The 23362-nt window shown below is 43.9% G+C and overlaps 1 protein-coding gene across 1 annotated transcript in view; it reads right to left on the bottom strand.

Moving 5' to 3' along the window:
• VPS8 (VPS8 subunit of CORVET complex) overlaps positions 1-23321 on the bottom strand; it is a 64606-nt gene extending 41285 nt beyond the window's left edge. Inside the window, exons 1-20 of the mRNA XM_054282664.1 lie at positions 23194-23321; positions 22455-22523; positions 20938-21068; positions 19440-19533; positions 18872-18904; positions 17449-17503; positions 12447-12571; positions 10920-11006; positions 9845-9912; positions 9099-9252; positions 8938-8997; positions 8036-8143; positions 7173-7253; positions 6112-6282; positions 5359-5433; positions 4861-4896; positions 2574-2664; positions 1457-1503; positions 496-585; positions 54-100 (exon numbers count right to left, since the gene is read on the bottom strand). Coding sequence (XP_054138639.1) covers positions 54-100; positions 496-585; positions 1457-1503; positions 2574-2664; positions 4861-4896; positions 5359-5433; positions 6112-6282; positions 7173-7253; positions 8036-8143; positions 8938-8997; positions 9099-9252; positions 9845-9912; positions 10920-11006; positions 12447-12571; positions 17449-17503; positions 18872-18904; positions 19440-19533; positions 20938-21068; positions 22455-22523; positions 23194-23301 — 1730 coding nt within the window. The 5' untranslated portion in view covers positions 23302-23321. The remainder of the gene's footprint in view (positions 1-53; positions 101-495; positions 586-1456; positions 1504-2573; positions 2665-4860; positions 4897-5358; positions 5434-6111; positions 6283-7172; positions 7254-8035; positions 8144-8937; positions 8998-9098; positions 9253-9844; positions 9913-10919; positions 11007-12446; positions 12572-17448; positions 17504-18871; positions 18905-19439; positions 19534-20937; positions 21069-22454; positions 22524-23193) is intronic.
• Positions 23322-23362: the final 41 nt, after the last annotated feature.

Genomic DNA, 23362 nt, shown 5'->3' on the forward strand with positions numbered 1-23362 from the left:
CTGGGGGCTACCTGGGGTGTGCCCTGGGGACAGGCCAGCAAGGCCAGACTTACATGCGCTGCAGCAGGAGACAGTAATCCACAATGACAGGCACCACATCCTGGGGAGCAAACACAACAAAGTTGTAGGGACTGACTGGCAAAAATCCTGCCAAGCAGCACATCCTGCAAAGCATGAAAGGCAGCCTGGCCAACACAGAGCAGAAACAATGAGGTATCTGACTCAGCTGGTGGCTGGCACAGTTACAGGTTTTCCATATGCTGATGCATATGGAAAAAAAGCTCTGCTGACACTCCTGCAGAGCACAGAGAGCACACGGGTTCTGCTCTGCCACCCACAATACCCAAGTCTGATTTTGTGAGGGCATACAACAGGTGAGAGCTGAGCTGGATCACAGCAAGGTTTTTTCAAAAATACACAAGTAATGTTTGTAGCAAAACAAAGTTAATTAAAAAAGCCAAAGGATTTCTACAAGAGTCCTCTGAACCACCATACCTGAAAGTGCTGCTCCATAACCTGGATTTTCCCTTGGTCAGGACATTTCTTCAGAGTCCGATCGGTGTAATGGAGAAGGATTTCTACCATCTGAATTACAACAAATAAGAAAAGTCATTCAAATCCTCTACTGAAGATAGGATTGCTTGGTAGCACATTTCAGACTGGCTTGGGGCTTGGCAGCACTGTAAGCTCTGCTGTCCCATTTTGGGTATGAAGTGCTGTGGGCAGGAAGAAGAGGCTGCCAAGAGATGGTGGTGTGACAATGGCACACAAGTGCCCAGAGGGGTAACTGAAGGCCCACACCAACTTTAACTGAGCACAGAGCTGGGCAGCCAGCCCAAGAGCCAGTTCTCAGGCTGGTGAATACATCCTGAAGCACAAGGCTCATCTAGGCCATGACTTTACCCAAAGCTTAAGTTAAAGTATATTACACAGCAAAACATAGATATCTGCAAATGTAATAACAAGAACACAGCACAGCCAAATAATTATTGCAGTAAGTGTGTACTTTAAACACACCCCTCCCAGAAGCAAGTTCCTGTAAAAGCTGAACTGGATCAGTTGAAGAGTTATTCCATGTCCACATAAACACAGAGCAGCTTCCATCCTCTGCATCAGCAAGTCACATACTGATGGACATGTGCCAAACAAAGGTCAGGGAACTCCAGAGTTACCTACACAAAAGGTTTCTCTTCACTGTGAGGGGACCAGAGATCTCCAGGCCTGGATGATAATGTCTCCTTTTGGATTGCTAATGCTGCAGATTTTATCCCCACCTCTACCCAAATGGTATTTCCAAGTTTTGTCTAAAATTCTGCTCCCAATTTCAGCAAGAGAGGAACATGTACATGTTCTAGAGTTAGTTGGATTAACTCAGGGAGGACAGAAACTGTTCCTTTCAGGAACACAGTATCACAGCACACATGAAAATCCAGCTGGGAAGAGCTCAGGGACTCACTCTGTCAGCAATGACTGCTTTCCTCTTGCTCGTGTCCCCAGTCAAGCCTACAAAGAATGAGGGAATGAGGTGAAAACCAAAGCTTTTCTCTTCTAAACTACCAGCAGAAATAAAAAAAACTCCACAGTTCACATGCTAACACAACTACCCAGGAGATGTAGAGGTCAGGATATGTAAATACACAGTTTTGTGTTCTACTTTTAGCCCCCTCTTCTTCTAAAAGGTTTGTTCTCCTCACTTAAAGACTGTTCCAGCACAGGAATGGCAAGAACAGTTCTGAGTGCTGTTTAAAACTGAGAGAACAATTAATGGAGAGCTGTCAAAGACTGCACATAAGGGTAATTGCTGGAGGAGGTCTTGATGCAAATAAGCTGAATAAAGTGCACTAAAAGGGGAAAATATAAATGCCAAATCAAAAAGACAGTTCCTCATTATTCAAAGCATTGCAATCTGCTTTATTGTGCTATATCCATGCACTAAAACAAAACACATCTTCATATACCAGCAATTTCACAGCAGGATCCTGTCCTGGGAACTTGCAGCCCACTGTCAAAGCCATCAGAAGTTATTTGCTGGAAAATCAATGTGTCCAGTACAAATCTGACCACACAAGTGGCAGTATCTGGCACAATTAACACATTTCTCAAGCAACCTCCTTTGTAGGAAATGTGGTGCCAGAAGCCAGCATGATTCTTTCAGTTCCTTGTACAGTCAGGGGAGAGACCTGGATCAAAGCACCTGCTTGGCAGAGCTGACAGAGAATCACACTGGAAGATACCTACATGTCATGCATGACCTTCAGGAATATTTTAGCAGGTTGGATATTCAACATCTGGATCTACCTCCTTCATGGCAAAGTGAGAAAAGCATGGAGTCACACACAGATCAAGCCTGACTTTCATTCGAGTTGGTAAAGGGACTATAGCTTAAAAAATAAAAAAATCAAACTATTCCATATAAAGGTTGCTTCTGCCAAACTCAAAGCAACACATCCTATTTTCTCTTCTTAATTCAATTAAAATCTGTTTTCTTCCCCTAAAAAAGTGATTCCTGGATGTGCAGATATTTAAAACCACCCCCAGAGGTTTCAGTTAGAAGCAAACAAGTCCAAACTTACCTACAACAGCCTTTGCTTTACCTTCATAGAAGGACCAAGCAAGAGCCAGGGCATCTGTGAGACGTTCTTGTTTCAGAAGGTGGTCAACTCTCTAAAACAACAAGGAATACTGGACCTCAGAGCTACAGAAAAGATGATTCCCTCCCTTTAAGACTGGCATTTCCCAGTAGTGGGTCATGGTTCCTGACAGCAAGGCAACACAACACCTCAGAAGCTCTCACCACACTGCAGTAAAGGACAGGATCTCAAAGAGATTCTCTCAAATGGACATTTTCTGCTGGACTAGGAAATGTCAGGCCCCACACATCACGTCCCTCTGAGGGGACATTTTAAGTCAGGTGCTTGATGAATGAAGACCCCCAGCATTACTGACTGTCTGATAAACAAAGGATAAAAATTTTCTATTCCCCATCTTTGCCTAATCACTTGGAGCACAACAGCCTGGAGTGAACAACTCTGCCATGCTTTTAGCAAAGCAGATACTCATCCTACCCCCTATTTTCTCCTGAGCTCACAGTCAGCAAGGACTTAAGATGATCACAAGTACTGTCTGCTTTAAGGAACCATTAACACCTAAGGTCAAGCATCACTGGCCTTGGTATGATAGGTCAGTGTCAAAGAACTGTTTGAGAGAAGAAAAATTCCAGGTCTCAGCCCAGCATTCTGTCCTGCAGCAAGAACTCACTCTCAGCTTCACCCTAATCACCGCACACTCAATTCAAACTCTCAGTTAAGTCCCCTATGATAGAGGCACAACTGCAACACAGCAGAAACCATAGAGTAATTTAGAAAGGGACTGTCTCAGAGCACAAATTGTGTTTGACTTTGGAATTCCAGGAAAATCTGTACCCAAAATCATGGATGAGAACAAGACTCTTCATTACAGCTCACTAAACCAAATTCAGTGGTGAATGGCAGGAGACAAAACTAGCAGAGAGAAGCAGCCATGGTAACTAAAATCTCAACAGAGCTCAACTGTTCATATCCTATAAAAGGTTCCTGATACAATGTCATGTGAAGGAGTTTGTAATCACAGATGAGGACGACAGCCCTAAAGCAACCTAAGCAAGAGGAAAAATTGTGAAGGTCACTGCCTAAAGGAGAAATATGAGACTGCAAAGAAATGGCTACCAAATCTCCTTGGGAATCAGTGTAGAAGCTGATTCTTGATTCACTGAAGCCTTCTACATATAGGCATAAGCTGAATCTACTACTGAAGTTTGCTGATGACCAATTGGGAGCGCGTGAGGTGAGACAGAAGAACAGAAAGACACGAGAGAGATGCCCCTGAAGCTGGAAACAGAAGAATGATGCTACTCAACAATATAAGCAACTTCCAGCAGAAATCAGTTTGGCTACAGGGCACCAGTGAATCTCCAGAGTGCCCAAGTCACTGACATCACATAGCCAAAGGAAGAGAAAAACGAGATCCAAGGATGCATGAGAAATGACACATCTAGCATAGACGGTGAAGAAGGGGTGACACTGTACATTGAACTTGTAAGACCTTACCCAGAGCAATATGTGGCAAACTGTTTGCCCATGCCCAAGAAACTGAGCACACAGGACACACAGCAAACAGGGACTACAAATAAAGAAAGGAATGGAAAGTAATCTCAAGAGAGAGCTGAAAGAGTTTTGCTTAGCCTTGCAAAACAAAGCCTGGGAGAAAACATGCACACACTGAATAAACATACTGCAAAGTGGTGATGCAGAAAGGAAAACAGCTGTTTGAGCCAAGAGAAAAGTACAACAAAGGACAGATCTAAATAGATCACTAAGAACTTTAGTGTGGGCATTGATAGAGTTTCAGCTGTCAGGGAAATGATGTCCAAAAAAAAATCTTCAACCAACAAAGACCTAAAATCCTATGGATTTCTAGGTAGTCTTTGATGGATTTTATGATGCAGCTCCTGCAGTAGCTAGAGACAAACTCCAGTGAAGCAGGCTCTCTTTCACTCCTGGATGTTTGTGTGGCAGACACAAGCTTGCACACAGCTTGTGGAAGGCTTCATCACACACTCAGGTAAGTCAAGCACTATACTAACAGAAGCTGACACACAGCATGAGATGCCTTGTTTGGGAGAACAGGGTCTCCCTGGGAATTCAGGCAAGCAGGAGTCCCAGTGTCCCCATGAAAATCAGTGTATCCACAGCACTGGCTCTGTGCAGCAATCAGGAATCCTGAACACAGTGCCCAGAAAATGCCTCACAAATGCTCCCTCCCTCCTTTGAGCTAGATTTAAGCAATTCAAGCCTAAGCTGTAGAGTGTCCCTCTCCACATACCTCTCTCCAGCTTCTCAATGTCATGACATGGACAGACTGGGAAAGAAAAAAAGAAATTGAAAGTTATTTACTGGCAGTTGCTCATGCAGCCTGTAGTACTCCACAGACCCACCAGTACAGATGACTAAAAAAAGCATCCCTCAAGCAGTACAAATTGGAGCCCAGTTTTAGTTGCTGTCTTATTTTCTTCTGCTTATTCCCTAGCACATTTATAACAGAGACAGAGCAGCTGAGGGCAGAGGCCATCTCAGTAAAGTAAGGCTAAGTTTACCCTGGAGCAGAATGAATCAGGATATTGTGAAACTATGACAATGTCTCACTCAGCCCATACCCTGGCTAAAAACAAATTACTGCACATTTCCTTCACCCTCCAACATAAGTGCACAAAGAACCTTTTCCCAAAACACATCTCCACAGAAGACAAATTGCCCTTTTCTAGAAGAGCTACCATCAACAGTGAATGCTCTGTATTTTTACTGAAAACTTCTCCCCACTTACCTTTGTTCCAAGGTAAAAGACCTGACCACCACAGCTGCTGATGGACTGGTAACAAGCTTTCTCTCCAACCAGTGCCTACAGGGAGAAAAGACACATGCAAGTGAAACTGCATTTTGGGGTTTTTTAAGATTTCCCAAACAACATAAACAGACTTCCAAGATTCTTTGCAATGCAGAAATCAAAATAAGGGTGGAGAAAGAACACCAAAAATTTCTGGGCAGTAGCAAGTCAAAGAGCTCTGCTGTCACTCCCTCCTGCTTGTGAACTCAGCTTCAAGTGCTGCTGAGCTCTAGCTACCCAAAAATGATGAAGTAGGGCTCTGATTCTACCCTCAGGTGCCAAGAAGGTAATGGGGGCCCTTTCCTTGCCATCTGCTTCTTCACATACCTTCCTCAAGAGCAAATGTGTAGGGCACACAGATGGGAAGACAACTGTTCAAGTGAGACTTGCTACAACAGCAGTTTGACTGCCAGTAACCAGTGCTCCAGTCTGAGGTGTATTAAGTAGAAAATCCTCTTAAAGAATAAAGCACATCAGCTTTTGTCCTGGACAGAGTATTCCAAAACCTGGTAAAGGAGGAGCAGCTCCTACAACCTTCAATGCACCAAAGGAAACATGAGCTGTCTGTTAGCTGCCCACATCACCACCATGCCTGACTTCTGAGATGCTCCCAAAAGGCTTTTTCCCTCCAGGCTTCCTCTTGGGCTCTACATCAAACACAGCTGCAAACACAAGGAGGCCAGCAGTGCCTACCAAGGCCTCGCTGACATTGCCCCCGGTGGCCAGAGACTTGAAGTGGCTGCTGTTGTAGACCAGCTGAACCTCTGAGATCTCGATGGTCTCCAGCTCCTCCTGGGTCTGACGGTCTATGACGTGCAGCTTCTCCACACTGTCCAGCAGCACCGCTGTCCGGGAGTTGATCCACTGCAAAAGCACCAAATTCCACATCTCAGCAATGCATTCTCCTTTAGAGCCAAGGAAACAGGCTCTGGCCAAATCCCTGAGCACCCCCACTGGGAATTCTGGGACAGCCAGTAGCTTACTTACTATACATGGCTGTCATGGACACGTTTTATGAAAAATCCCTTCGTTTGGATTTTTTTCTCCTGAGAAGCCAAGAGGTCTCAGAAACAAAATGTAAACAATAATTATCTGCTGCTGTGGAATGCAACAGGTGCATCTGTGATTGGTCTCATGTGGTTGTTTTTAATTAATGGCCAATCACAGTCCAGCTGGCTTGGACTCTCTGGTCAGTGACAAGATTTTATTATCATTCCATTTCTTCCTTTCCTTGCAAGCCTTCTGATGAAATCCTTTCTTCTATTCTTTTAGTAGAGTTTTAATATAATATATATCATAAAATAATAAATCAGCCTTCTGAAACATGGAGTCAGATCCTCGTCTCTTCCTTCATCCCGTGAACACCACCACACATGGCCACTTCACAACTGCATACATGCATAATTTCAAAGGCAGAGATAATGAGGGTCCTTCTGCACAGAAATTACATGGAATCCTCATAGAAAACAGCTGTGGACAGATGGCAATCCACCAGAGCCCTTGTCCCCTTGGCACACAGTTTATGCTCCAGCACACTTTCTATGCAGAGGTGTCAAAGCCAAGACAACTACACCACTGTTCACAGGTGGTTATCACACTGTGCTGGTTTTCCACAGTCCCAAGTGTAAGGACATTTTCAGTTAGTTATCACCAGAAAAACACAGCCAAGAGCACAGACCTAAGGGCTACTGAGATACATTTACAAGAAAACTAGTGTAAAAAAATTTTAACCATTCTGCAGCACTGAGACTTACAGTAAAGTTGATGAGATCATAGTGCAGATGAAGCTGCCTCTGCTTTGTGACATGTATTGCACCACTATCATCCCTCTTGACCTAAAAGAGAAATCAAACAAGGCTGACTTAGACTCAAAGACTTCCTTCAGCTCAGGCTCTCACTTCCCACAGGGCACCACACTGACTCCAGGAATCTTGAGCTCCCCCTATACAAACATCTCAGCAAGCAAAGTTTAAACATGCATCCTCTTCTTTCTCCCCAGTTTTACCAAGAGAGATGAGAGAGGAGAAAGAGCATTCAATCCAGACAACACATCTGGGTGCTAAACAAAGCTTAAGGTCCAACATGATAACAGAGCTGGAAAACAAACTTGGCACTCCAAAGCCAAAATGCCAGATTTTCAGAAGCCTAGGTATTGCTCTCATACTGAAAGCAGCATGAAATTGTCTCCAATCAATCATATCTGCATGTGTAACTGCTGCAGATCTAAACAGCATGAGGACCATGCCCTCAAGTTACACATCAACAGGACTGAAAGATCTTTTCTTAGTGTTCTACACAGTTTTTTTTCCAGACTCATGTTTTAAAGCAAAAACTAAGATGGTGTCTCAAATTCACATGGCCTCCCAGAAAACAATCCACACAATTATATCTCCAGTAGAAGCACACTGCAAGTCAGTACTTCTGGAACAGGTAAATCCCATGCCTCCAGGCAAAGGCACCACTGCAGCTGAAGAGCAGTGACCACCAGGCTGGCTTTCCCAAGCCAGTGGGAAGCTGCAGTTGTTCCAGCATGCTCAGCTATCACACTGTCTCTGAGATAGAGGCTCAATCCCTGACTGTGACCACCTGAAAGCAGCAGAGAACAGCCCAGGCTCACCAGAAGGAAGTACACGACATCTCCTCGACAGAAGGCAAGCATGGGGTTCACCGAGTTCTGCACGGCCACAAAGTGCCACGCCAGCAGGGGGACACTTGAAGGGTCCATCTGTCACACACAAAGCACAGCCACTGGTTAAGGCACACCTCAGCTCCAGGACATGTGGCTCATCAGCTGCTTCTCACTTCTGCCCGTGTTTGGTACACACAGGGCTGCAAAGCAAACTCCTGGCAGCAGTTTGTGCTCTTTGGTCCAGTCACACACTTGAGAGCCCTTGGCAAAGTGGACACCCAGACAGAACTCCACTGGTGTCTGAGCTACTCAGGGTAGATCCAATCCCACATGGATTCATGGACTACAACAAGCTGCAACTTGATAATCCCCCTTGTCTCCATTTTCTTAACATAACCCATCCCACATCTGCCCCCAGCTGCTTTTACAAGAGGAACTAGGTCATTCACCAGTGAAAGTGAATATTCAAGAGTTTAGAACAGTTTAACTGTTTAATGCTCAAATTCCTCTTGGTTCCTGTCCCTGTAATTAAGGGGCCTGTTTTATGGTTCTAATAGAAACCAGTGGCCCCAGTCCAAGGTGATTGTAGCCATAATCAGGTAACATTTCATCTGTGGATGCATACACACTGCAGCAGGAAAGAGAAGAAGCTGAGGGACTCCCTCCTGCTTATTTGAGAAAATCAGCATCTTCACAGAGGTACAGCTGGAAGCAGCTTTTTCACCTCCTCTCTGCAACAACCTCCACACATTAGACCCAAAGATTATGAATGCTATTTCACAGTGCTGTGGAAGGCAGTGGTACCAAACACCTGCTCCTGATCTCAATCCTTTCCTCCAAGAAAATGTTTGTACATAACACAAAAAGCACCTGTTGGCTTTATTACTCACACGGCCGTAGGGAAAGGTCATCCACACTTTCAGAGATGGCTTCAGGCCAATAACCAGGATCTTCAAGGAAAGAAAAAAGAAAAATAAAATATCTGAGTATGCAGCAGAGAGCTTCTCCTTTGTGATCTCTCACATCAAGCCTCCCACAAGCAGCAAGTTACCTTGGTGAGGGAGGCCATGGCCAGCAGTGAATATTGGGTGATAGGATGATCTCTCAAATCAACCTTGGCATGTAATGGCTCAATACAGCAAACTTCCCCCTTGGAGCCACTGAAGAGACACCGAGACTCGCACGTCCTCACTCCCATAACCCTCCTGCAAAGAGCACAGATCAGCTCGGTGGCAGACCAACAATCTCAGGAGTGATCCTTCATAAACACTCCTTCTAAAAAGTCCCTTGCAGAGCTCCAGAGACCACTTCTGACATGAAACTGGAGGCAATCCCATACAGCTGCTCAGATACAGATAAGAATTCAAGATCTTATCTGAGAATAAGATTTGGGAAATGCCTGGAATTTATCAGATTAACTGTCAATCATTCCTCCTAGTCCTTCCTCCTCTTGAAGAGGCCAAGAGTAAAAGGAGCAGCTACTGCAGGACAGCTCTCACTTATGAGCCAAGATAGAACAAGAGGCAGCACTTTCGTGACAGCCACCAAGAGCCCACAAAAAGTGTCAAATGCTGGACAATACAGTGACACCTTAACAACTAAGGCTATTCTCTGGCTATTGCACTGCCACACAGCATCTTGCTTCAGCTGAGAAATTACACTGCAGCCCTAAATTACACCTTCAACAGTCAGGCAGTAAATTTATTGGTTTCAATAGGCTTTTTTCTCCCTAGGTTTTAGAAACCATGACCCAGAATTGGTTTCTTGTACTTTCTTTGGAGAGAGTTATTGTCTTACTTAAATGACAGTTCAAACACGGAGCCTCCGCTGTCATTGCAAATTGCGAGTGTCGGATCATCTGTAAACTGAGCAGAAAACGAGATTAAAATGGCCCTAAGAAATAAACTACAATAAACAGATATAAAAACACATGCTATGGCAGTACTAACAACACACAGAGTACAAGCAGTGCATCTACAGAAAGACACCTTAAACATACCAAGTTCAGACAATCACTGGGGTTTTTTTATTATGTGCAAAAAAAAAGCAAGGTTTGAGCTTCACCTTCATATCCCCAGCAAGCCCTGTTGCCAGATTCTGGTACCAAAGCCCCACTCCTTTATGCTGCAGCTCAGAAGTGCAGCACACCAAAGCCTGAGCTGGCTCTAGAAGGGCTCTCAGCCTCAAGCCCATGAGTTGGGGCCAGAGCTGGTGGATGGGCTGCAGTTACACACAGACCCAAATCAGAAACATCCAAAACTTCTGAAGATACCAAGTAATTCAGAGGATCACAGTCTCCACTGGGGACACTTCTGGAGATGTTTATATCCAGAATCTGTAAGCCCACAAACATCTGAGGCTACGAGAAACAAAGCCAGGCACAAACTCAGATATGATTTCTGTGTATGACAATAACACTGTGCTGAACAAGAAGCAATAGATTATTTCTCTTTCAACCCAAAACAGTCCCAACAAGCTATATGAAAAACTGCTTACAAAAGCTACTTACTGAGTTCAGATTCTTTTAAGTTGAAAGTTGGCAAGTCACGTATTCAGGTCAAAACATTGCACGTTTTACAGAAATGTGTTCTCACATTTCTGTACAACTAATTCTTCATACATTTTGTCATTGGAGAGAGGAGTTATAACAGACAACAACTGTTGTTTGCTACAGTACAACTCACAGCCAAAACTATTACGTCAGTATACACAGTTTCCTTTCAGAACAGAATTTCTGCTCATTTTTCTCATCTCTGGATACCACTGCCATAGGCAGCTGCTCTCATGTTAAATCTAAAAGTACTGCACAAGGAAAGTCACCACATCTGACTGAACAAAACTGGGATAAAAGTAGTAACTGAGTGTTTATTACCTTGATGTGCAAAATGGCTGTTCCTGGAGGGTGGGCATCTGTTATTGACCGCAGCAGCTTCCCACTGGCCAGATCCCACATGGTGATCTGCAAGCACACTGTGCTCAGTACATATTCACTCTCAAGGGGTTCTCTCCATCACCTTGTGCATTACAGTACAGTAACAAATTCCTACACTGACATTATCACCCTGGGTTAGTAGGGGTTTCGTATCAAAGAAAAGGGACCTGAAATCTCTTCCTGTCCTGCTTCTCCAAGCATTTCACTTGTCTGCTTAGAGCTGACACCATGTGTTATCTCAACTCTGAACCATCTCCTTTTGGCCAGCTCTCCCCACCTGCCCAACCTCCCTCAGCTCACAGCTATCTGCCTGGTAAGAACATTAAAGAGTGTAAGATAACTTTGTTACCACCCAACAAGTCAAATGCATTTCTCTGTCTCAGAACCAGTGAACAGGTGAAACATCTCCGCTGACACCTGAGCAAAACTCAAGCATCTCCATGGCTACCATGAACCTTGTTCCTCCTCTCCTCCTGAGCTTGCTCAGCATGACAAGGCAGGTAGGAGAACAGACCTTGGCTTGTACTTAATATTAATTCAAGCAATGTCTCAGCTAAGAAGCAGGAAGTCCCAAACTGCATAGTGCATAACTGCCCAAAGAGCTGAGATTGCAATCTGAATAAAACTTTTTTAAGGGAAACAGTACTTTATGTGATCCTATAAATCATCTATCAATGCTTCTAGACCATATGTTTCATAGCTGTTGTTCCCAAATGTTTTATCTGAGCATCATTTAAAACTGGCTGCTGTCCTGCACTGATTAAGTATTTCCACATGGCCTGCAGCAAGCTGTCATTCAGTCCTACCATAGGCACAGGGGTGTGTTTTATCTACTATGAAGGTGAAAGCAAAGGGAAATGAATGCAAAAAGAAAAAGCAGCCTTCTTTGTACTTCTCTAAATGTTACCAAGGTGATGTCTTCCTATTTTGGTTTAGTCTTGTTACTTTTGTTCAGGAATTGCTTTCTCTCCTTTGGTTCTGAGAAAGGGCATAAAACCACAACGGGCTCAATCCCTTTTCCCTTCAGAAGCTATGCTATTTATGTCACACAAGTAAGGTATTAGCAAAAATTCATTTTGGGGTTGCATATGAGTTTCAAGAATTTCAAGTCATCACCACAGTGAAAAACAGCTTTAATTACCATGTACAGACCTCAGAGAGTGACCTAGAATGACTAAACTGCTCGTCCCAGTGAGCCACTGCACATTTTAGTTTAACAGGAATTATGTAACAATTAAAGGAGCCCTTTGCTATATTCTGCATTACTCACTTCCTCCACAGAAACCTGATTCAGCAGGAATTGGCTGTCCCAAAAAGCTCTGGGCACATCACACTGTATGTGCAGCATCTGAGCACTGAACCAGCCAACACACAGCTACACACTGAGGGGCTTGGCTTGGAGCTGCTGGCACCTCCAGGTAAGCTCTCAGGACAGAGCACTGCAGCAGCTCATCCTTTGGGAATTACCTGTCCTTTTGCAAAGCCACAGAGCAGCCTGGAGCAGTCATTGTTGATGCTGAGAGCAGAGATGGCCCCGTATTGGGCCCCAACCGCGGTGCTGCCCAGACACAGCCGGAGAGCCTGGTTCTGATCTGGAGCAGAACAATTGGCAAAAAGTAAAGGAGGAGCAATGGTTAAAATGAACCTCATGAAATAATTCACACATACAATTCACCTGGGGTACATTAACAACTCACAGACAGTTAAGTTCTTTTAAAAAGGAGTTTACAAGATGAGAGCTCATGTTAGAACAAAAAGAGTGGGACATTGTCTTGCAGGGAAATACAAAAATTATTTTTAGAAGTACAAATCAGGGACAGGAAATATGGAAATGCAGAGGTATTACATACTGAAAAAGAAACTACTAGAAAAATCAAATCAGAATCTAGCTTTCCTTTCACTATTCTACAACAGTGGTTAAGTTCTAGCAAGGAAGATGACAAAATTAATTCTACCTTCTGAGCCTTGTATTTCTGCCTTTGAACATCAACTACAAAACCCCAACAGAGGCTTTTGGTAAGTGCAATTTTATGTCAATTTTATTCTTATTATGAAATTTTACTCCTTGGTTTTGTTGCTGAAGGCCAAAGGCTGGAAGGAAAAGGCACTTTTGTCTCCAAGCTGCACAGTTAAAACATCCAATGAGTCCTGGTGCACACAGCTCTTAGTCTATAAAGGAACCCCCTCCCTGAGCCACAGGCTGCTGCAAAGGAGGCGCCACTGCTTGCAGAGCCTCCACAGGGACTGCACTGCTGCAGGGCCATGGCCTGTCCACTCCTGCACACCACAAACCACAGGCACCTCCGTCTGTGCCAAGTTCTTGGAGGCTCCCAAACCATGAGAGATTCACAAGTGCTTTACAAGATGCTGCTCCTCATGAGTTTGGATGAGAACCCTGTGCCTGTCTTTGGTGCACTGCTTTTAAAAGCTAAGAAAAATGTCCTGGAGCTGCTTTTTCCACCTGTCTCTGCTTTTGAGCAAGGGAGTGAGAAAAGATGCTCTGTGAGAACTATTGGAATGAAGACTACAGGGATATGAACTACATCAGAAGCACCACAATAACACTGGGCAGGATTCACCTCGAGCAAGGAAGGGAAAGGACTGGATCCAGGAAACAGAGCTGAGCACCAGAAACACCCTGGAAGATGTGCCCAGGGCATGGGACATGGTTCTCCAAGCTGCAGCACTGCTGGGAATGTGAAACAGAGCATGGATGTATCCTACATTACTTGCCCAAAGTAAGGCATTTCTCAGTCTGTTCAGACAGCTGAGAGTGGGAGTCACCTTTCAAATCCCATCTGTATGAAGAGGCAGGAGTGGAGTTCAGAAATAAACACCAGCAAGAACAGCTCAACTCCTGGATCACTCTAAAGCACTGCTCAGAGTGAGGAGAAAACATTTTTGGCCATGCTACCAGGACACACCTTAGTATCACTGTGACAAGGGTGTTCACAGCATGGATCAGAACAGATCAAGAAAAAAGAAGATGAATCATGAAAGATTTCCATGGAAATTCAGAGAAAACAGAGCTACAACTGGAAAACAAGTTTCACAGAGAGATATTATCCAAATGGTGTCAAGATCCAAAGAAATAACACCTGTTCCCTGGAAATGTAGTTCATTTACAAAAATACAACCTGCTAACCATAACAATTTGCTTGAAAATAGGGGAATAATGCAGCTCCTAATATTAAAGGTGAATGACTTCATTCCTGAACTACTTTCCACTTCAGCCTAAGCCTGTCAGTGACTCAATCAATAACCCATTTCCTCTCAGGCATGAAAAAGGAGAATCCTCCACAGCTTTCTCTGAAAAGGTTTTATATCTTTATATGTATCTCCACAGGAACTTTCAAAAGCCATTTTCTTTTTCCCTCACCTGCAATGTCAATTCAAAACAAACAAGGCCTCTATTGTATCCCAAAATTAAGTGACTTGTATGACCAATCCAGTACTTGTTCTTGTTTCCAGACAGTCAAAGGATGACACATAATAAGAACCATTAGACAAATTTTTTTTTAAAAAAAACTCAACTATAATATGGATGAAATTGCTTCCAAGGCAAATCAAGATCAGAAAATCAATGAGCTTCTACTAATAGTCTGGCAAAGTAATAAAAATAGACAAAAGCAAAAGGTTATAAAAGCTGATCTGATGATTTTCCAGACATGCATTTTCAGCTTGCAAGTAAGGCACATTAAGGATTAAATATAAAAAGCTTTTGCCAAATGCTTGTAACAAAGGTGGCTATCAACTGTCAAAAAATTGGTTTAAGTTTTCAATTTACATAAGGCAATTCTTCTTCTGAAAATTTTCCACCAGTAACTGTGTTGCTCTCAGTCAAAATGAGATGGAGTTTAAATACAATTCTGCACATACAGAAAAAAGACAAGTTTGTGGATGTGAAAGAAGTCATTTTCCAAACCAAGGAAAAGAGCATAACACTGCAGAAGCTGACGCTACTCAGATCACCAGGTTTTCATCAAGATCTTCTCCTTATGCCCTGATTTTCCTGAGTTTGAAAGGCTTGCTTGGTTTTCTGCAGAATTACTGACACACTACTAATTTTATTAGGCACAGTGCCATGAAATGCTCTGGGTGGGTGCTGATCTCATGGAAGAGCCTTGTACTGCCCTGAAACAACACCTTTACAAACATCTATGGACCTGCTGCCCTAGGACATCACAAAAATCCTATTTACCTGCTCCTCTACTGTCCCTGCCTGGACAATCTGGGAGTGTGCAGTGCACATGCACCCACTGAGCAACTCCCAGCAGCATCATCCACTGAGAGGCTCCTGCACTCTGAGCTGCCCCTGAAATCCTGGCACAGACAACATGCAACCTGGGCATGCAGGGACATGCACACAGCAGTGGTACTGTACCTTTGCCTTTCAGTCCACACAGAAAGGGCCAAAAGAGGAGAAAAAAGCCAGAAATCAATGTAAGAGGAAGGAGTGAAGCAATGAACAGCACATATGTGACAATCTCCAAAGACACAAACTTCAGATTTTGCTGAGTGTTTCCTTTGGGTAATGTTCCCCCTTCTGATTTATTCAAGAAATGATGCTGTGATGGTTAGTGTTCTAAAACCAGGCAGTTTAAAAAGTGAGTTTATATATTTGAACTTCATTGCACTGAAGACCAAAAAATAGAAATGTGAGAGGAAATAAAACTGCAAGTTCACTGTAACATAACTGGTAAAACTATTTTGTCTCCAGGCCTGCAGACATCCCTTCCTACCCTCTCTGCTGCAACACTTCCAGGATGTCAGACTTGGCATCTAATCCAACACTAACCCAGAAGGAAACTGCTTTTCAATATTACATGTGCAGCCTGAGAACTGCCCTGTGATAATGTTTCAGGAGTCAAGAGAAGCATTCAAAAAGCAGAATGAAAGTCTCCCAAGTCTTCTATAACAACAACAGAGCAGACGAACCATGAGTACAGGTGGACTTGGGAGAAGAGACAAATTAGCTGAAATCAAATATATGAAAGAAAAAGTAAAGTTTAAAAATGTGTTAGTGACAATCAGAGAAATTTGTTCAACCAGAAAATGGATCTACAATTTTGCATGCAAAAAAGATGTTATATTCCCATTGTACAGTATAAACCCTGCACACACCTTAGAAACCTTCAGGGAGTAAGTCTGACCCTAATTCACACATCTAGTAAAAAAAAGTAGAGATATTGACTGGTCTACAGAAATTCAGTCTTGGTTTAAATTTCAGAATAAACCTAGGCCAGATCTCCAATTCCCTCTTTGCACACAGCAAAGCCTTCCAGAGCCCTATCCTGCCAGGTTTTCTCTCTCTTTAGATAGATCTGAGAGCACTGGGATCAATGCCCAAGTTTCAGTTACAGAACTGAAGGAATTCAGCAGAGAATAAGTGTCCAGGAAGCATCCTGAAACAAAACTGGGCACTGTACTTCCATTCCTCACTTTTAAATTACAGCACAGACTCGCAGAGTGACTTCAGCTGTAAGGGAGCTGTGCATGGAGGTCTCTGGCCCAGCCTTGCTGCTCCAAGCAAGGTCAAAGAGACCAGGCAGTCAGGGCCTTGCTGAATTTTGAAATCTGCCTCAAGTCTTATCTCATGCTTCAACACCCTCGGGATGAAAATCTTTATTAGAACTCCCTTCAGTGCAGGTCCAATGCCCTTTACCCATCACCTCTGGAAGGGATCTCTTCAATCCACCTTCAGGGAGCAGAATTGTTTCAATACTGGACTAAGCAAATGGCATCAAACAGTTTAATGCCTAAATACCCAGGAAGGTGAGTCTTGCACCGTCACAATCTTTCCCATCTCTCTGGAGTACCCTGTAACTTTGGTCTCCAAGAATTTCAACTGGCATCAATAAATACACTGAAATTTCTAAGCTGGATAAGAATTGGGCGCTGCACAGACAAAGAGCACAAAACCTGAATGTGACTGGGAACAGATCCAGAGCTGTTCTGGCCCAGCTGGGCAAACAGAGGCACAAACTCAAAAAACCTTGAAAGAGAGTTGGGTGGTAAGGGGAAGAACAGAATGACAGAATGAAGGGACCAGAGGGGCCTGCCTGGTGCAGGGGAAGGGCAGGGAAGGAAACACCCAGGGCACAGGTCTGCAGGCAGCCAGGGCCAGAGGCCCCACTTCCCAGGGAACACAACTCCCCCAAAGCTGGCACCTATTCAGACACAGGGCAGAAGGTTATTACTGATAATGACATAGAAAAGGCTCTTTAGACAATTCCCATGTGGGTAAATTTCTCAAAGTACCAACAATGCATAAGAAACATGAATGAGATGACAAATACTACTTCTGCTTCCTTTCTTTACTGAAAGAAAAACACATTTAGCACAAACAACATCCTAGAAGAAACCCAGCCTACAGTTATAAATCAGGCTGGCTGGTTTTAGCTTGTGTTTGCATTTTTTTTAAGATCATTAAAATACAAAAAAACTCCAAACTTTATTTTTAACTTACCAAATATCAGTGCTAAACCATGGGAAGTCCCCACTGCTATCAGATTTGATGCTGCCTGAAAGAATCATACAGGGAGATTGAAAGCAGAAGAAACGTCTTTCACAAATCCACTACTTATCAAGCAAAGTTTGCCAAAAGGAGAAAATTTCAAAGGTTATAACTTTATCAATTTATAAGTGACAAGCACAATCCCTGCATGAAGACAGATAGGTATTACACCTGAACAGCCATCACACAGACTATCTAAAGATCAGAGAGGGCTGCTTTTTCCTCTGCTGTTTGAAATTCAAATGCTCAGAGTGGTACCCACAGCAAAATTTTATCTCCCTAAAGTCAGTCTGATTCTTCTGGTGTAGTTGCTGAGTATAAATACTTGGGATTTTATCCTAAATTGCTGCCACTTCCACATCTGAACTCTTCTAAAACCCTGGCCAGTGCTGGTCTCCTGAAGCCAGAGACTCCAACTTCTTTCCATGGGGAATTAAACAAATCCTATTAAACATATCCTCAAAGATCCCAAAGATCCTACTGCACTTTCCAACCTGCACTCAGTGAAATAAAACTTACTAGAAATCACATAATGCTGTAGATGTATTCATCTTGTTCTATTTCCTAACAAGTCTAAGTCAGATGAAAAAAATTCAAATGCCTTAATGTCTGGATGTGTAAGTACAGGCTTTTATTCTATATACATATTAGTTACAGCATGTTCTAGCTTTACTCCGCAGTCTTTTGCCTTAGAAGTGACAACTTTTTCCTTTTCTTTTTAACCAAAAATATATTTTATGGGCTGCTGTTACTACAGTCAAAGGGACTGAACACACCTTTAGTTCCTTTGTAAAACATTAAAACTCACTTCACAAGGGCATAATAAATATTGACTGCATTTCACCTCATTAAAATGCTTCTCTTCTCATTCTACTACAGGCTGTTTCACTTCTGACATATTTAGCTATGATTAGCATGCTTGACTTCAAGAATTTTGATGCAAATTGCTAAGCAGGAGTATCCTTCAGACAGTCTTTTAGTTAATACTTCAGACAGTGAGACAGAGATTTTGAACCCATCACTTGGAGCACTTCAGTTTAAGTTTCTATAAAAAATTGCTAGGAGTCAAAGCAATAAATGGCAAAAAAAAGAAACAATTAGGGAAATTCAGTGTGCTCAACAGATGGAGACAGGTCAGGTGCTCAGCTAAGAAGCCCTGGTGAAGGTATAAAAAAGGGAGGGTGTGGGGCTCACTCAGCAGAGGGGCAGTGAAGGAAGGCTGGACTCTGCCCCCAGGGAGCTTTCAGGCTGCTCCTCCCACTCCTCCTACTTGAAAAGTCAAGGAAGATGCATTTATCAGCTGTCTTAAATACTGCTTTAACAAATTAGCATAAAAGCTAAATATACAATCCTTGAAAATTGTGAGAGTACTTACAATTGCAGTGGGCAAGCCAGCATCCACTTTGTCCTGGGGAAACAGGAGAACCCATGAGTGAGAGACACAACTCCCAGATCATGCATGTCCAATAATAAGAGCTACAACACACAAAAAATCAACACCAGCTGCATTTTAATGGCCCCACCAGGGCAAACAGAGGGAACCAGTGGCTAGAAACACCCAGGAATAGAGAGGAAGCAGAACATCTTGTAATTCCATGTGAAAGTTACTGTGCTCCTCTCAAAGAGCCATGTGCCTGTTGGAGGCATTGAGCAAACCCAGTTCCAGCACCTTCAAGCACACTTTCATATCATATGAACATTTCCCACCAAGTTTCATGACATCTAGCAACACAAATCAGTGCTAAAAGTGACCCAGCACATCACTGCTGCAGCAAGTCAGCAAAGCCCCGATTCACTGCTGCCTAGAGACTACAGGTGAGTAGTGGATGCCCCTAACATGGTGTTAAACAGAAATAATAGTAGGGCCAGACAGGAGATCTCACACACACCCCAAAAGAGTTTCAAATTTTTCTTAGTGGAGGTGCACAGAAGATGACACTTACTGCTGCAGACACAATTTGGGCAGAAATCCCTTTCAGGAGTGAGAGCCGGATCACTGATCCATGGAGTGAGAGAGAATCTGGGAGTTTTTTCTTCCTAAAGAATTAAGGAACAACCCAAAAAGCATTAGAGCAGAATAAAAACTTGGAACTTTGCCTAACCCACAGCCAAGCCAGCAGGTAAATTCTGCATGCACCTGGTAACTCATGCAATTTCCATTCTTCTTCTGAGGGCCACAGAATGAGGTAAGACATGAGATAATCAGCAAAGCCTGCTCTGCCCTGCTGTGCCTGCACACAGTTTGGTTTTAACTCATCTCCTGGAGCAAAAAACCTGACTTCCCCAAACAAATGGTCATTTTCAAGCACATATCTGTAAGCCTTAGAATTCACTAATACATCCTGAAAGCAGCACTTCAGCTCTTTCAGTGAGAAAGTTTAAGCCTATAAAGGTGAGTAACTATGGAAAAATGCACAACTGGAAAAGGCTCATTAGCAGAATACAGACCCATAGGAAAACTGGGTGTATGGTAAAGAACAGCCTTCAATAAATACACAGCTCACCTGATATGAAAGCCTAAGTGCTTCTGTTTATGGAGAAAATGTCTTTAAAAACTAACTAGTGCAGGATCAGTTATTTCAAAACAGCTCTGGTAAACTCTAGCAGGCAGGATAGGGAAATTCCCCAGCAAAGCTGCAATTTTGTTGCAACGCTCACACCACCAGAGAGCCAAATTCCCAAAACTACCAGGGAAACATGGGGTTCTTCTCTCTTCAGAGGTGCACAACCAAGCAGCTCCCACAGAGGTTCATCAAACATGTTGTTAGTAGCTGGTTACTATGGCTAAGGACCCCTAACCCCAAAGCACCCCAAAGGTGACAGAACACCTCCAGGTTTTTCTGCATCATACTCTCTACTGGAAGAAGTTTAAGCAACTCCAGGTAACATTTCTCTCAGTACAAATAATCTTACTTGAAAAAAGAAGGGACACCACCCTACAGCAACATAAACCATCAGACTTCAGAGTGTTTCTATCCAGTGCAACTGCCCATGGCACACAGGGCAGCCATGGGAGGGCTCAGGCCATCGTTTGTGTAATTAACAACACATGTCAGCAGTATCAGAGTTAATTATCACATATTAGATGCCAATATTAGCAGTTCACTCACAGAAGGGACAGCAGTTGCCTTTCACAAATACCCACCAGCTGCCTGCAGACTAGGTCAGACATCCCTTTGAAACACTTTCTTTAGATTCATCATGATTCAGTTCTTTCAGGATTTCATTAAAATTTGAAGACATTTAACTAATCCATCTCCCATAAAATGCCATTATTGCTCAAACAGGTCAGCCCTCAGTGCAACTACAAATCCCATCTTTGCCTACATGATCCTGGAGGAATAACAGTCTCTTGTGAAAGAAGGAGGATTTGTTTCCAACAGATGTAAGCAGAAGCCCTTCACAAATGGTTTGACCTCCCAGGGCATGAGGCTGCAGTACCTTTTCAGGTGTGTCCTGTCCCCACTGTCAGAGCTGGCCACAGAAGAGGTGTCATAGGAGTGTGTGTCTGTGTTATCAAGGTTCAAGAGAAAGGGATCCTCCAAAATGAAAGACTCTTCTTCATCATCAGTCTGGAGGGCGAGAATCACAGCTTGGTAAATGTTCAAAATGCACAACAGCATAACTGAAACACCAGCAAACAGCATCAGTTCAGCAGGGAAATGGAGGAGGAGTGCACAAGAAAGCCTCAGATTTAAAACCAGAACTATTTATTACTTTACTGGGCTGATTCTGTAGAAGATTTCCAGAATTCACAAAAATCACCAAAGTGGGCTGAAGAACAACTCAGCTAACCTTTCTTCCCCAAATATTTTGAACTCCATCAAAACTTTAACTGACCTTTAACAGAACTGCTTCCAAGTTTCCAAACTGCCAAGAGAAGGCTTAGAATGATCATCATCTACTCCAGCACTTCACCAAGTGGCACTAAGAGCCCAGAAGTCCCTCCAGCTGCCACAAGAGTTGATTTTGCTCTTTTCTCAGCTCTTCTGTTTGCAATCTCTCTCTCCTTTCAGTCTTAGCCTGGAATTTTTTATTAAAGTTTTTCAAAAAGCCTTTCTCCCTGGTGTGTTCTAAAAGCAGAGCAGCTCCTGTTGGTCTCTCAGCACCAAGCCAGAGGGAGCAAACACAACCCCCCAGCTATGCCAAACAAGCAGGGAGCAGAGCAGCTGCCCCTCATTTCACTTACACCTGGCAGCCCTGTGCTCATTAAGCAGCTCTTTCTGAACTGAAACTGATTGTCTTTTTGGCTCAGACAGATTGTCCTCTGCTAAAATCCATTTCAGAAAATGTTTTGCTAGTCATTCTCATCCTACGTTTATTGAGATACTGCAGTAAGACTTTGTCTGCACTGAACTATATTTTCTTCATTATTAGCTCTCAAGTTTAAGACTTGGAATTTACTCCTCTGACATGGGTGTCACTGCATGTCCTCACAGTTTGAGATGACACAAATTTACTAAACTTCCACTACTCAAGGCACCAGTGGAAAAAGGACATAGCTACCCCTACTTCTCCTCTTGTTTCTAGCCTGTCTCTGTTTGGGACACCTTATGTGTGAAAGGAACAACACAAATGAAGCTTGGAAGACTCTCGCTCTTATCTCCTCCCCCAACTTCAGAACTACTCTGAATAATCTGCAATTACTTTTAACTAAAAACAGCTGTTTGGTGACCCTGACCTTTAATAGGCTGTCTAGACTTCAGGTGACTCTCCAGATGAATGTGCTTGGACTTGATGAAAACATTTTATGCTGCAGCTGTAGATATTAAAAATTTTAAAAAAATCCATATCACACACTGTAGAGCAATTACTCCACTGAGTATGCACCTGCTAGCTATCAGCATCAGGAAACCATGAAGCTGTACAATTTTGTTTTCCAGGAAAAACACAGTAAGCGTGGAGGAAAAGGAGCATGTGCTGCCTCAACCGACTCCCCTGCCCGATGGTTCACTCACCTCATTTAGGATGCTCTCCAGCGTTGGAGGGGTATCAACTTGAGGAATGTCGAATTCTTTGTCGTCAATCTGTACATTAGAAACCACAGCCTGAGTTTGGGCTGCCTACTCCGCCTTCCAAACCGTAATTAAAGCCACATAAAAGGCAGCTATGCACACACGCCTCTGCCGGAAAGGAGCAGAGAGCTCCGAGGGCAGGCTCACACACAGCTTCACCTGGCTGAGTGAGGATATTTCCTTCTTGGAGGCTGTGTGAGACTTACTTCCAGAAACAATCATAGAATACTTCTGATGTTCTGAGAATAAACACACTATTGCATTATAAAGGGTTTTACAGCAAGAGTGAAATTAAATTACTGACCCTGTACCTGCTACATAAGACACCTGCCATACAGAACTTTGGGGGTTGTTGGTTTTTTTCCTATACACAGTGAAACACGCGAAATTTACGTAAATAACAGTGCCATCATATAGGAACTGGCACAGAACAAACTGAGACGCCCCCGCCGAGCCCCCCTCCCTCCCGGGTTCCTGAGAGGCCCGGCCCTCCCTCGCAGAGTGTGAGGGGAGCCGCCGGCGCTCCCTCCCTCCCTCACGGGCTGTGTGAGGGCTCCGGCCGTCCCCGCGGTGCCTCCTCAGGGACCCTCCCTCAGCGCACCCTCGGCCCTGCGGGGAGCGCCCGGGCAGGCACAGCCCCCGCGGCCCGGCCGTGCCGCCTCCGCGGCGCTTCGGGACGCACCAGCTCGCTGCGAGAGTCCAGCTCACGGTCGAGCTCCGCCACGCTCAGCCGGTGCGCGGGCGGCTCCGGGCACGGCTCGGCCTCAGCTGGCTCCAGGGCCGCGGCCATGGCCGGGCCGGCTCCGGCGGGACTCGAACCTGCGACCTGAGCCTCCTCCCCACGCAGCCGC

The sequence above is a fragment of the Melozone crissalis genome, unplaced genomic scaffold (assembly GCF_028551555.1).
Source record: "Melozone crissalis strain CALT ecotype California unplaced genomic scaffold, PUWL_Pcris_2 ptg000034l_1, whole genome shotgun sequence".
In the NCBI taxonomy this organism is placed as follows: Eukaryota; Metazoa; Chordata; class Aves; order Passeriformes; family Passerellidae; genus Melozone; species Melozone crissalis.